Source organism: Sus scrofa, chromosome 1, assembly GCF_000003025.6.
Source record: "Sus scrofa isolate TJ Tabasco breed Duroc chromosome 1, Sscrofa11.1, whole genome shotgun sequence".
Classification (NCBI taxonomy): Eukaryota; Metazoa; Chordata; class Mammalia; order Artiodactyla; family Suidae; genus Sus; species Sus scrofa.
Genome location: NC_010443.5, coordinates 202018367 through 202032953, shown reverse-complemented (window position 1 = coordinate 202032953; position 14587 = coordinate 202018367). Strand labels below are relative to the sequence as shown.

Here is a 14587-nt window from a genome sequence, read left to right as displayed (position 1 = left end):
CAGGACTTTGTTGCTTATCCATTCTTAATGTAATAGTTTGCATCTCCTAACCCCGAACTCCCAGTCCATCCCTTTCCCACCCACCCTTGGCAACCATAAGTCAGTTCTCTATGTCTGTGATTCTGTTTCTGTTTTGTAGATAGGTTCATTTGTGCCATGTTTTAGATTTCACATATAAGTGATATCATATGGTATTTGTCTTTCTCTTTCTGGCTTACTTCACTTAGTATGATAATCTCTAGGTCCATCCATGTTGCTGCAAATGCATTATTTCATTATTATTTATGGCTGATTAATATTCCACTGTATATATGTACCATATCTTCTTTATCCATTCATCTATTGATGGATATTTAGATTGTCTCCAAGTCTTGGCTATTGTGAATTGTGCTGCTATGAACATAGGGAAAAATTATTAGTTTGTTTGGGTTTATGCCCAGGAGGTGGGATTGCTGGATCATACATAGTTCTATTTTTAGTTACCTGAGGAACCTCCATACTATTTTCATAGTGGTTGCATCAGTTTACATTCCCACCAACAGTGTAAGAGTTCCCTTTCCTCCATACCCTCTCCAGCATTAGTTATTTGTAGACTTTTTAATGATTACCATTCTGACTAGTGTGGAGTGGTACCTTACTGTAGTTTTAATTTCCATAAATGGTGTACGTTTTATTCTAAAACAATTCTAACATAGCACCAAAGAATTTGGACTTTATTCTTTCATGAACAATCAGAAGTTTTGGAGAAGAAGTTCTGAGCTAATATAATAGCAACACCATTCAGGGTGTATTGGAAGAAGGAAAGATTTTAGACTGTTAGAAGATCAGTTAAGTGGCCTTGGTAATCAAGGCAGGAATTAGGACTAAACCAGTGAGGAAGAAAGTAGGGGAAAATATAGTAAACATTTCAGAGGTAGAGTTGACAGTTGAATTGGGCACTTGGAGAAGTGCAGGAACAATTAAACATGGGTGACTACCATAATGATGGTGTAATAGTGATAAAAACAAGAAAGACAAGAGGAAGAGTGGATTTTGAATGATAAAGACAAAGAAGTGTACAGAGAATATTAAATGGTGGGAGGTATATGTCTGAGAAGCACATGTTCTAAAAGCAGTGATTTTCAAGCTATGTATTTTAAATTCTATTTTTATTGAGGTATATACATACAGTAGATTTCTGCCCTTTTAGGGTCTAGTTCTATGAATTTTGAGAAGTCAACACATCATAAATCAGTACCATGGTCAATATAGGAACAATTCTGTCACCCTAAAAATCCCCCTATGCACCTTTGTAGTCAGCCAGACAACCATTGAGCTCTTTTATGTCCCTCTGGTTGAAACTGTGTATTAACAAGTCCTAGGGACCACCACAAAGCAGACTCTGATGATCAAGAGGGCTGAGCACCAAGTCCTCAGCCTTCTTCCTTACTTCATCTAGACAAAATTTTACTTCTCTGTATGCTGTTTTATATATTGGCATTTTACTTAACATTTAGGGTAGGGTGGAAAAATTACATAGCTAAATGTTTGAAAACTATTATTCTACAGTGTTACTGATACCACTCTGAGCCACCATTATCTCTTACCTGGATTTTTGCAGGACCCTCTGAGTAGGTGTCTCTGCTTTGACCTTTGCCCACTGTAGTCTGTTCTCAACAGAGAAGTCAACAGGAGGCTTTCACGCTGTAGATTAGATCAAGTCATTTTTCTTAAAACCTTATAATGACTCCCCTTTTAGAGTAAAAGCAAGTACTGAGAAGTGACCTAGAAGGCCCTGCTTTCTCCTGTTAATTCAACAGCCTTCTCTCTCTCACCACTCTCCTCTTTGCTGACTCTATCCTTACTGGTTACACTGGACTTCCTTCTATTCCTGAAATAGGTCAGCCATGTACTTACTTCACTTTAGAAACCTTTGCCTTATCTTGTGGTGGTTTTTTTTCTTTTAAATTGGGGTAAAATTCATGTAATATCAGTCTAACCATTTTAAAGCTTAAAGTGCACAATCCAGTGGTATTTAGTTTATTGACAGTGTGCAGCCATTACCTCTGTCCAGTTATAGAACATTTTCATCACCGTCCAACTAGATCATGTATACATTAAATAGTCACTCCCCATTCCTTCTCACTTCTTCCTTCCCTCATTCCTGGCAACCACCAAGTTTCTTTATGTCTCTATGGATTTAAAAATTCTAGACATTTCATATAAATGGAATCATATAATATGTGATATTTTGTATCTAGATTCTTTCACTTTCACAAAGTATTTTCAAGATTCATCTGCATTTATAGCAGTATTAGTACTTCATTCCTTTTTATGGCTGAATAATAGTCCATCCTGGACATATATTTTTTTATTAGTTTATTCATTCATGAACGTTTGTGTTATTTCTGCCTTTTGGCTACTATGAAAGTGCTGCTTGAGCATTTGTGTACAGTATTTGTTAGAATATAAGTTTTCATTCTTTTTGGTATATAGCTAGAAATGTAATTGCCAAGTCATATGGTAATTCTACATTTAACTTCTTGAGGAACCACCAAACCATTTTCCACAGCAGCTAAACCGTTTTATGTTCCCACCAGCACTTACCTTGGTTTTTGTATCTTCTTCTCCTTTAAGTTTTTACTCAGGTTTGCCTTCTCAATGGGATACCCCAGCCACTCTACTGAGCCTTGTAATCTGCTTCTGTCCTTACTCTTATTATCCTTCTTTTCTCTGTTTACCCTTTTTTGCATATTTCTCTGATGTGGTCTTTTTTTAGGCACATACATAGAATTTCATTATACTTAGTACTACCTCTTAGACATTGAAACTCTTATTCCTACTTTTTTATAAATCATAGAACCTGCTCACCTCAGCCATGCATCAGATTCTTGTCATTGCAAGGGTATGTGTAGTTAATCTTAGAAAAAGTAAATTGCGCATGTTGGTCAAAACTTGGTGTATAGTGGTTGAGAACACTGCTTCATCATCTATTGAATGATTTGGAATTATTTTGTTGATTGAGTTTCTTTCAAAGCTATCTCACAAATATAGCAAATTACACATGATTTTCATACTTCAAAGATTCTAATTGGAAGTTCCCTTGTGGCACAGTGGGTTAAAGACCAGAAGTTGTCTCAGTGAGGATGTTGGTTCGATCCTTGACTTCAGTGTGTTAAGGATCTGGTGTTGCCACAAGCTACGGCATAGGTCAAAGATGCTGCTTGGATCCTTCATTGCTGTGGCTGTGGCATAGGCCAGCAGCTACAGCTCTTAATTTGACCCCTAGCCTGGGAACTTCTGTATGCCGCAGGTGTGGCCAAAAAAAAAAAAAAAAAAAACCAAACAAAAAACAAAACCGAATTGTACTTTTTCCTCCTAGCAACAGTGACCTATATGGGTGGCTATATATTGAATTGGAATAGCATCCTAAAATGTGTTTTTGTAAAAAATGGCCAAGGAAGTCTCTTGCCTGTGATACAACTGGAGAGGGAGGGCATGACTGTATTCCAGCTGTTTCCCTACATTTCTCTTCAGTAAGGGAAAGAGGAAGAAAGTGCATTTTTAAAGAGATTAATTCACAGCTAACTCCACAGAACACTCAGACAAGGTATACTCTTCTAAAACCTGGGGAGTTCAGGCTGGTGTCTAGGCTCAAGCCTCCCTGCACCCACCTTTAGATGTGGTATGACCAGCAGGAGAATTAGCCTTAACCTTCACTTTATAACTTCCTTTTATGAATAGGTTTCCTGTCATGAAAGTCTTTGTTCTTAGAAGCTCAACATTTGATTTGCTCATTTTCCCTTACATTTTTTCATGATACTTTCTTTTTTTTAACTCGGGTTTCAGAAGCAATTGAGACCACTGGCTTTCCAAAAACATTCAGTGCTCTTTTTGCCACTTTGTTGAGACTGTGGCTATTCTCAGTTGTACAATGATCTTCGTGGATTATTTAGCAGCAAAATTTTAAAATATTTTGAGGTTCTGAAGTAAGAGATAGAAGTTTAGATTTTGCTCTTTAAGTGTCCTTTCTGTTAAATCCAAATCTCAAAATACAACATAAAGATAGCTAATGTATTTTACGAAAAGGGAACAGAATTGATGGGAAAAAGTTCCCACCTTTTGGAAACAGAGAGCAAGGCCAAGGACTAGTTATGACTCAACAGCTGGAGATGTAGCCTAGATCATAGTCAGCTTCCTGGATAACAAGAGAAGAAGCAGGAATTGTTGGGCCCATTCCTTCAAGGAGTTTTGTTAATGTATTGACAAGCCTCCCCCTTATCCTAGTCTGTAGAGTGAGTAACTTAATTGGAAAGACAAGAAGACTGTATTTATAACTTTAAGTTCATTTTATGATCTAAGTATCTTTTTCATACAGATTGAGTATCTAATTTCTTAAAAAAGAAGCAGTGAGGGCAGAGTCCCCATTGTGCCTCGGCCGAAAGTAATCTGACTAGCATCCAAGAGGATACAGGTTCGATCCCTGGCCTTCCTCAGTGGGTAAGGATCCAGCATTGCCATGAGCTGTGATGTAGGTTGCAGCTGTGGCTTGGATCCCACGTTGTTTTGGCTGTGGCATAGGCCAGCAGCTATAGTTCTGTTTTGACCCCTTGCTGGGGAACCTCCATATGCAGCTCTAAAAAGACAAAAAAAGAAAAAAAAAAAAAAGAAAAAAAAGCAGTGGGGGAGTTACCATTGAGCCTCAGTGGATTTGATCCCTGGCCTCGCTCAGTGGATTAAGGATCCAGCATTGCCTTGAGCTGCAGTGTAGGTCACAGACATGGGTCACATCTGGTGTTGCTGTAGCTGTGGTGTAGGCCAGCAGCTGCAGCTCCAATTCAACCCCTAGCCTGGGAACTTATGTATGACACAGGTGCAGCCCTAAAAAGCAAAAAGAATAAAATGAAAATAAAAATAATAATAAAAAATAAAAAGAAGCAGTGGAATTAGGGGTGATAGATAGCAGACGGAATTAATCTCTTTGCTCTCTTTGTGCCCAAAGATGCATTTTGCCTTATAATCTGTATGCGCCCATTTCTGACTCTGCCTGCCCGTTTCTGTGTGCTCTGCAGCCACAGATCAATTGATAATCCTCATATCCTCCCATAGTTCCTTGTGTGTAGCAGGCCCCCACTAAGACTGGGATTAAGGAAAATACCAGAAGACATGGGAACCAACTGTATTCAGAGGGGCTGTTCTCTACTCTTTCACAAAGCACTGAGGAAATTAATTCCCATAATACGGTACAGTCTCCTTAAACACTATAGTTATCATGATGCTGGGGTCATTATGTATAAATTTAGCTTATGTGTGTGTTTGTTGTTGTTTTTGGTCTGTAAGACACAGACTAAAGTTTCAGTTGTTTGAGTTTAGCTGAGATGAGTTACAGGAAACATGAAATGTGATGCACTGTGACCGTTTTTTCTTGAGTGATCTCACTTTAACAGAAGCAGACCTTGGGAAGATTTGTTGCAAGATAGCCTTATACTAATAGGTAGAAACAGAAATGACTATGAAAACCAGATGTTTTGTCTGGGCCTGTCTTCAGAAACAGGATTTCAGTGTTGGCATGTATCATTTTTCTCTTGTTTACCCACACTGATTAAAGGGCATTTATCTAGTGGTGTGCACAATTGCTGTGTACAGGACTCATTTGCATGCACTTACCATCATGGTTTCTATACAACATGATATTTCTGTTGGCAATTTAAGTTTATTACTTTAGATATTGTCATATTGGAAATCCAGGATGTGAGCAATATTTATTTTTATTTAAAATTACTAGGGGGATTTGTTAGACAATACCTAGTTTCCTGACATTGGCAAGACACTTTACAGAATTTCCCCCTAATTCTGAAAGACATATTTGTATTGCACATATGTCTTAACTTGTTATTATTGTAGGATTTTATTTGCTTTAATTTGGAAAAGTCCAGGCTTATTTTATTTCGTCTTTATAGGACTCTCAACTCCTCTCTTTTGAAAATATCCAAAAGATCTTATTTGCGGTTCTGAGAATAGGCTAATTTCGTTTTTTTAGAATCTAAACCATTTCAGTGAAGGGAAAGAAAGAATTGATAATACAGACTTAATTTTATTCCGTTTTAATGTTATGTAGTCTAACTTGTGTTATGGTACCTTTTTCCCCCCAGGTTCACATCCAGCTTTCTGAGTGGCACCGTGCAATTTTTCTTCCACAGGCCTGGCTCGCATATATGAATCGTGCTTATCATGCCATTTTACAGGTAATGAAACCATAGGATGGTTTGCTTTAGGGAGTGTCTCTTTCTAAAAGTTGACTACAGACATGTATTTAATATAAAAGCACTTAGGAAAATAGCACTATCAAAAATGCAATGGCTCTTTTTGCTCATAAAAGAGTGTGAAATATTCTTTAATTATATAATTTATTTATATTTTAAATTTTAAATGTGATTCCCCCCAAAATCTGTGTTCCACCCAGAGCTCCCACTTGAGTCCTATTTTTCTATGTCCTGCTGCTTTCTGAACACCTCCCAGTTGTCCCAGATGTCCCCTATGACTGTCCCCTAACACCTCCACTTGAGTGCATCCCGAGCTGAGTTCATTGTCTTACCTTGTACCCTCTCCAGCTGGACCTGCTTGTATCTCCAGCTTTATCTCTTAACCTTTCCCCTGAATTTTTTACCTTGCTTGATTTCCTAGTTTCCTTCCCAAACTCAAGATGTCTTCCCAACCACTTGCCTTCGACCTGCCCTGTTCCTTCTGTTGCAGGCACTTCCACTACCTCTCTGCTTATTCAAGTGTTTTTGCAGCTTTTCCCTTTTTCTGAACTTCAGGTGTGAGTTTCACTTTGTATTTATGGTTTATCATGGTGGTGTCAGGGACAGACTTTGGAATGGCAAATTTCTGCTTGTTCTTTACAATATTTGATCTCCACTGTAATAGATGCCTCTCCTGTGTGCTTCCTTAGAACCCAAGCTTCCCCCTTTTTCTTGCTTTTTAGGGCTGCATTCAATGCATATGGAAGTTCCTAGGCTAGGGGGTTGAATTAAGGCTATAGCTGCTGGCCTACACCATAGTTGACAGCAACACGGGATCCTTAACCCACTGAGTGAGGTCAGGGATCAAACCCACATCCTCATTCATGGAGCCTAGTCTGGCTTGTTAACCACTGAGCCACGAAGGAACTTCCCTTTTGAAACTCTTACCAAAAGTCATGTGTCCAGGGATCTCCTTCTGGCTGCCTCTGCTTCCTAAAGCCAGAAGCTGTGTTTTCCTCTCTCTTGTCTCTCTAGAATCTGACGTGCTGTCTAAAACGTAATAGGTGCTCACTAAATAAATTATATCAATTTGACTCCTTCTAGTCCAATAATATTATGTTATATTTTGTGAATTTTCTAAGTTAGAAATAATTTTAACTACTTTGGAAATATAAAAACAGTTAACAATATAAGGAAAAAACCTGCTAACTCAATTCTTTCTCCTAGTTTAAAATTCTTTATTAAGGGTGATAGAAATTAAGTAATTTATGGCCCAAAATAAGATTTTCATGAAGTTTCAGGAAGTCAGGTGTTATGGTTAAAGGGAACAGCTGTCCTAAGAGATGGGGGTTAGGGAGGAAAATGGCTAAGTACCTCATTATTGATGTTGTCATCTTAAAATGTCACAACATATGTAGAATTTGTAAAGTACTGTTACGTCTTCAGAGATTCCAGTTCACTAGAATTGTGTAGGGCATCAGGAATCTCCATATTTACCAAGCTGCCAGGTGATTTTAATTCTGTCAATCCTGTTCAGAGCAATAGTGTTTTAGATGTTTCTGCAAACTACACTGGAATCTGCATTTTATTTATTTATTTATTGCTTTTTAGGGACTCACCCAGGGCATATAGAAGTTCCCAGGCTAGGGGTCAAATTGGAGCCACAGCTGCTGGCCTATTCCACAGCCACAGCAACGCCAGATCCGAGCCACGTCTGTGACCTATACCACAGCTCAAAGCAATGCTGGATCCTTAACTCACTGAGCGAGGCCAGGGGTTGAACCCTCAGCCTCATGGTTACTAGTCAGATTCCTTTCAGCCACACCACAAGGGGAACTCTGAGGAATCTGCATTTTAAAGACATTCCCTTGGAACCATTGTTTCTTTTTGCTTAACTTACATCCTTGTTAATCCCTAGCAGCATCCAGGCACTCACTTTTGAAAAGATGCATAAGTGAACGACTGAATTACTCATATACACCCTTACCCAATTATAGTTTTTATTCAAGAAGTATGGGATTGCACGTCCGAGTACGTACTTTTTGGCGCATTTGTTTTTCCTTGTGTAATTTTGCCCCGTTTTCCTTCACCAAATGTTTACGGAACACCCTTTACTGGCCAGGCCTGTGCCACAGTGTGTGGGATGGAAAAAGGAATAAAGCCCTCCTTCCTCTCAGTGAGCTCCCAGTCTAGTACAGGAGGCTAAAGTGTCCACTAGCAATTCCAGTAATTCTTTGGCACTTTAATACAGGATATACAAAGTGTCACAGGCACCTGGAACTGGCAAGAATAACTCCTCCTCCTGTGGAATGAACTGAGAATTTTACTCAGTTCTTGGCATAAGGAAGGCCAAATTGAACAAGATCATGCTATAACATGCAGATGATAAGCAATTGATTAAAGAAAAAAACCTCCATGGTTTTTTTTTTTAATAATAAGAGCTACCATTTATTAAATAACTAGTGTGTCCAACACTTAACTGTATCATTTCATTAATCTTTACAGAAGCCCTTTGAAGTGGGTGTTGTTAACCTCACGGATAATGGGATTATAGATGGGGAAGCAGGGTTAGCCAGGAAAGCAGAGTAAACAGCGTAAAACCCAACAGACAGTAAATGAGAGAGAACTGAACTTAACCTGGATTTGTCTGACTCCAGAGCCTCAGCCTTTTTTACTGTATTGTGCATTTTCCCTAACACTGTCATTAGTTGTAACAAATGATGCAAATTGTTTTAATATTCTTGAGGACAGATCCATTTATGAAAAGCCAGCTGAATATTTTTAGTGGTAAAGGTCCATTATTCTGCCTTTCTACTGTTGTAGGTGATAGTATATATCTTTATTTATTTATTTATCACTTAAAATCTCTTTCCTGGGGATTTCTAATAAGTCTAGTTCCATTGAGACTTGGCGATCACGTGAAACTTGAAGTGGAAACTCTAAGATTTTCAGTATTATTTGAAAGTGCAGCAGTGTTTTTCAAGCTATCACTATATTTGAAAGTATGCTGATGCATTTTGAACTGTTCAGCAAGTTTTTTTAAATGAGCCCACACACTTAAATAGAATTGATGGGATCTTAGAAGAATTAGACTGCCAGACTCTCCTTCTACATCAAGAATTTCTGTCCTGTAGGATAACTCTTCTGTAGAGGAGATGCAGTTACTTTCATCTGGTACTAGACGTATTTGGCAGCATTAAACTAGGAGATCATTTCAAGGAGCTGTGTTTTATTCAATAAGCCCAGGAGATAGGCTAAAAGGTACATTCTACATTATTTCCTGAAGCTTGATTGTAATGTGAATAAGTTTGAGATTTGAACACTTCTAGTGACTTTTGCTTAGATCAGCTTTCAGCCTTATCTAATTTTCCCACAAGAATGTGGGATTTTGAATTATAAGCATATCAAAGTGGTTGACATGGAGAGGTATTTGGATTTCTTCCCACTAAAATGAAAAATGCAGATATGAGTTGATTGACAATTCCCAGTCCATTTTGGTATGGTGCCCTCTACAGTTCTTTTTACTTTGCTGCCCTTGTAGGATGCTGAGGAGGTTATGGACTCCAGCCTTTGTGTAAGAGGCTCTTAGGAACTGTGAATATGACCTCAGACAGGAGAGAGGCTTTAAAACAGCTTGACTGCAGATACTTATTTCCTGAGTTGGTCACTTAGCTGCAAAATAATCTGAAATCGGAACCAACCAGAAATTGTGACCCCTAGCAAATTACTCTTTGACCTTATGTAAGGGTTGTTTGATTTTAATGTGCAGGTTTAGAGTAGGTGAAATTGCTCACTGTTATCAGCAAGCTTGTGGTTACACAGGCTGAAGATTTTTTTTAAAAAAAGCAAGAGAAATAGACAAATTAATAACTGTAATCTACAGGCAATCCAAAAATCTCAAACAAGTGATCATTTCCTCCTTTTCTCTTCCAATGAGTGTCTCCCCTTCCCTCCACCCCTTAACCACAGCTATTAACTAGAAGCAGAGGTAACAACCAAGTCGAATGCCACTGGATCTCTTATGTCAGCAGGCAAAGAATTGGATAGCAAAGTGGATCTGAGTAAAGAGCCTAACATGGGCTGGGTGGAAGGAAATAGAGGGACATTTCAGAAGAGGGGCTTGAGAGGAACAGAGACTCTGAGGAGGAAAAAAATGAGAAATTTACTTAGTCACAGTGGAATGGCTATACTGGTTTATGTTATAGGAGAGATTAGAAAAGTAGACCTTCCCAAGAGGCTGCACATGGTACTGCTTTTTGTATTTCATTTATTCTAAACAGATTTTTAACCTTTTAATTTCCTATTTTCTTGCCTTTTTTGGAAAAGCATTATGGAAAGTAAATGTTTTAGAAGGAAAGAGGCATGATTTAAGAAACACAATGAACAGGCAAAAAAAAATATTTTCTATTTCAGCTACCCTCTTGGGAGGTCAGAATCAGTATTAAATATTAATATCTTACCAATTTGATCACCTCTAATACCTTGTTCCAAGAGACAGAAGGCACATTGGAAGAGCCAGTATTCTTTTGTTGAAAACATAGAGATAGTAATGGATATGATTGAAGTAAACAGAAACTGTGAAGGATGTGAACAGAATGCCCATCAAATCTCAGAGTACCTAAGCTGTTGAGCCCCAGGGTAGTGTGTGCTGGAGGTTGTGCAAAATACAAGCACTCCTTAGATGGATAAAACCACCCTTGTCCTCTTGGACGAGCTTACAGACTAGTTACTGAGAGTATATAAGAGAAATACAAGGATATGCAATTGTGTAGTCTGGAAATTACATTTTGAGGAAACGTCTATTCTTTGAGAGTATGCATATTAAAAATATGAATTATTTCAAGAAGGATTTAGATATATTCATGAGAGAACAGCTTATAAGAAGATAATAAGGGGAGTTTGTTTTTGACAGCAAACCTGGTAATAGTAGCTATTATTTGTTATCAGTCACTGTACTAAGTAGACTCTTTCCACACTGTTTAATGTGATGCTCTAATATCATGAGTTAGACTTTAGCTGTATTTTACAAATGAGGAAACTGAAGCTTAGGGATGCAAAGTAACTTGCCCAAATTTGCACAGCAAGTAAGTGGAAATGGCATGATGTCAGGACATTCTGATTCCAGAGCCCACCATCCTTAACCTAAAGCTATATTGTTACCTTCTCTAGAGTATATAGAGAAATATACTTCTTCTGTAGACCATACCTTAGAACTCTAAAACCAGTAAGAAAAAGACAACCAATAGGAAAATGTACAGAATAGGAAACCTGAATAGTCAACAAACATTTGGAAAGATGCTTGATCTCAATCAACAGTAAAATGAAAATTAAAAACTTAACAAGCACCATTTCGCACCTACAAAAATGGTAAAAATTTAGAAGCCTGGCAATTCCAAATGCTGCTGGATATGAAGTAACCAGAACTCTTACTTACTGCTAATGAGAATGTAAGAGCACAACCACTTATGAAAATGCTTTGGTATTACTCAGTAGTAATACAATATGCAATCTAAGTTCTTGTCCAATTCAGCGTGTATCAATAAACCAGTATTTTAATTGTGTTTAAATAATCTACCTGGTGATGGAGTAGAGGGGAAAGCATCCGATCAAAATAATCCTGAGTGTGGAGTTCCCATATTGGCTCAGCAGGTTAAGAACCCAACACTGTCTCCATGACGATACAGGTTTGATTCCTGGCCTCTCTCAGTGGGTTAAGGTTGCAGATGCAGCTTGGATCAGGTGCTGCTATGGCTGTGGCATAGGCCTGAAGCTGCAGTGATTTGACTCCTAGCCCAGGAATTTCCATATGCCACAGGTGTGGCCATAAAAAATAATAATGATAATAATCCTGAGTGTAAAAAAATAGAATGGATAATTACTGTTTGAACACTTTCCTTTTAAAGGGATGATATTAGTTATATTTTTAGTACATGGTACAGGTTGAGAATTATAAGTTCACTGAAGAAATAGAAATATAATGTGTAGCTGTGTGAGAATAACCTTTTTAATACATTACCTAAATATTAAGTGTTATAAACTCATCCTACTCATTTTCTACCATTCTGTTACAATATTGGTGCCCAGACCCCAATCTTGGTATTGTGTCAGTTAAAATTATTACCCACTGAGACAGGGAGATTAGTAATATACAGGGGAATTTTTGAATGGAGCCTATGAAATTCAAATATGCTTTTATTGGATATCCCAAAATGAAGTGCTCTGCACTAAATTTGCCAAATATACAACATCTCCAGGATATACTTATTTGGTGAATGTAGAAATCCCCGAGCAGTGGTATAAATCTCTCTCCTCACACATCCTCTGTCATAATCCAATATCCTATCAGGAACACCTAACGCCAGTTGGGAAAGGGTACGTCTGCCACCTAAGTGTTTTCCAAAGAAATTGTAAGCTAATTTTGGCCATGGAGTTTGTGTGCTGATTTATGTTGTGCTTTTCTCAGGGAAGGATAGGAGAGCTGGAGTTGCAGTTAAAACATGGAAAAGAAGGACCGGAGGAGGTGCAATACAAAAAAAGCACAGCCTGGCTCTGGTAAGGGGACATCATCTTGCTGCTCATTGTTTGTCATGGGGAATGAACTGTGAGGGAGAAGGTGAATACTTTAAAGGCTTAAATGCTGGAATTTTAACTTCTGTATGAGCCTGAAGGGGGAAAGGCTGAAGATCTGATAGATGTATTTTCCATCTCCTCCCCAGATATAAGAAGGAGTGCTTTTAAATGAATACTATATATTTTTTATTGTTTTCTAAAGCACTGTGGAAATGGTTTCTTTTTTCCCTGTAGTTGATTATTTTATATGCTTTTGAATGAAAATTGAGTTTTTTCCCACTCATTTAGTCAAGGAATGCCTTTCCACTCCCCTGTTCCCCCCTCCCCAAGTCATTTTCATTATTAGGAGCAACTTTACCATGTCAGAGCTTTAATTTCTTTGGCAGACATCCCCTAGAGAATTCCCACTATATTAGGTAGAAATGTGTAAGTGTTGGCACATTAAAAGCAGTTTAAATTGTTACATGGGTTGGGATGAATACCTTGTCAGATTAATGTTGCAGCAGCCTAAATCTAAGTAAAGTACCCAGAATCTAAATAGCTTTGCCTGTAGCCACAGATTCCTTTAATATAAAAATCTGTTCAAAGGTTATTTGGTTTCAGTTTTTTATTTACTAACAATTGGCCTATGTAGAAAAGCAGAAGCTGTGTGTGTGTGTGTGTGTGTGTGTGCGCGTGCGCGTACACGTGCACACATGCAAGTACACATGCACAGTTAACTAATTCTGTTCTAAGCTATATTTCCTAGATTTATTTTTAAAAATAGCAATGCAGTTTAAAACATTATGACATTGAATTTAAGATTAGAGATTAAGAATTTGGATTTTGCTTGCTATTTGCTATTTTTCTTTGCACATAGTTTTAATTTAATCTTCTGAAAATGATAATTTGGGGAGTGGTATGTTAGCTATACTCTTCCAAATGTACATGGAGACATATGGAATGAAGGACGTGAGAGAAAGATGGTAGTCAAGGATAATTCCAAGATTTTGACTGTGAATAACTTAAAGTATAGAGTTCCCATTTACTAAGTTGGGGAAGATTATAGAAAAGCAGATCTGTCTAGGGTAGAAATATCACGTTTGAGACTTGCTAAGCCTGAGATACCTAATTAGATTGCCAGTTTGGAGATATCAAGTAGGTTGTTGATTATAAGTCTAGAGTTCAAGGGTAAAGATCAGGACTGGAAATATAAATTTGGGAATCATGAGCATATCGACTGCACTTAAAACCATCATGCTGGATGAGATAGATCATTTAGGGAATGAGAAAACATAGAGAAAAGGTCAGAGGACTGAGCCTTGGAGCACATCAACATTTCAATGGGGGAGATGAAGATGGAGCCAATAAAGCAATGGAACATTAGTGATTAGGGATGTAGGAAGAAAACAAGAGTGAATGGAGCTTCAGAACTGTCTTAAAAGCTGAGGGGAAAAAGTGTTTCAAGAAAGGAGCAACCAATTGTGTAAAATGCTGCTGTGAAACTTCAAAAGGTGGAGATTGAGATTTGAGCATTAGATTTGGCCTCTTGGAAGTCACTGCTGTCCAGGAAGGAGCCGCTTTGGTGAAATTGTTGGGTCAAAATTAAAGAAGGATTTAGAGGAGTAGGAGAAACTGGGGTCATCACATATAAGCCACTCTTTTAAATGAGTTCTGTTGTATGAGAAGCAGTGGAATGAGGCAATAGCTGGAGGGTTTCTTCTTTTAAGATGGTAGATATCATGGTGTGTTTCTTCTTTTAAGATGGTAGCTATAATCATCTTCTTTTAAGATGGTAGATATCCCCTTTTAAGGGG

At 38.0% G+C, this 14587-nt stretch overlaps 1 protein-coding gene across 10 annotated transcripts in view; it reads left to right on the top strand.

Annotated features, from left to right (window-relative positions):
- The window catches only part of FOCAD (focadhesin), a 319932-nt gene that overhangs the window by 225971 nt on the left and 79374 nt on the right, over positions 1-14587 (top strand). For all 10 annotated transcript variants that reach the window (XM_021063120.1, XM_021063095.1, XM_021063125.1 and 7 more), the window contains 2 exons: positions 6132-6224; positions 12685-12773. In XM_021063120.1, the coding sequence (XP_020918779.1) occupies positions 6132-6224; positions 12685-12773 (182 nt within the window). The remainder of the gene's footprint in view (positions 1-6131; positions 6225-12684; positions 12774-14587) is intronic.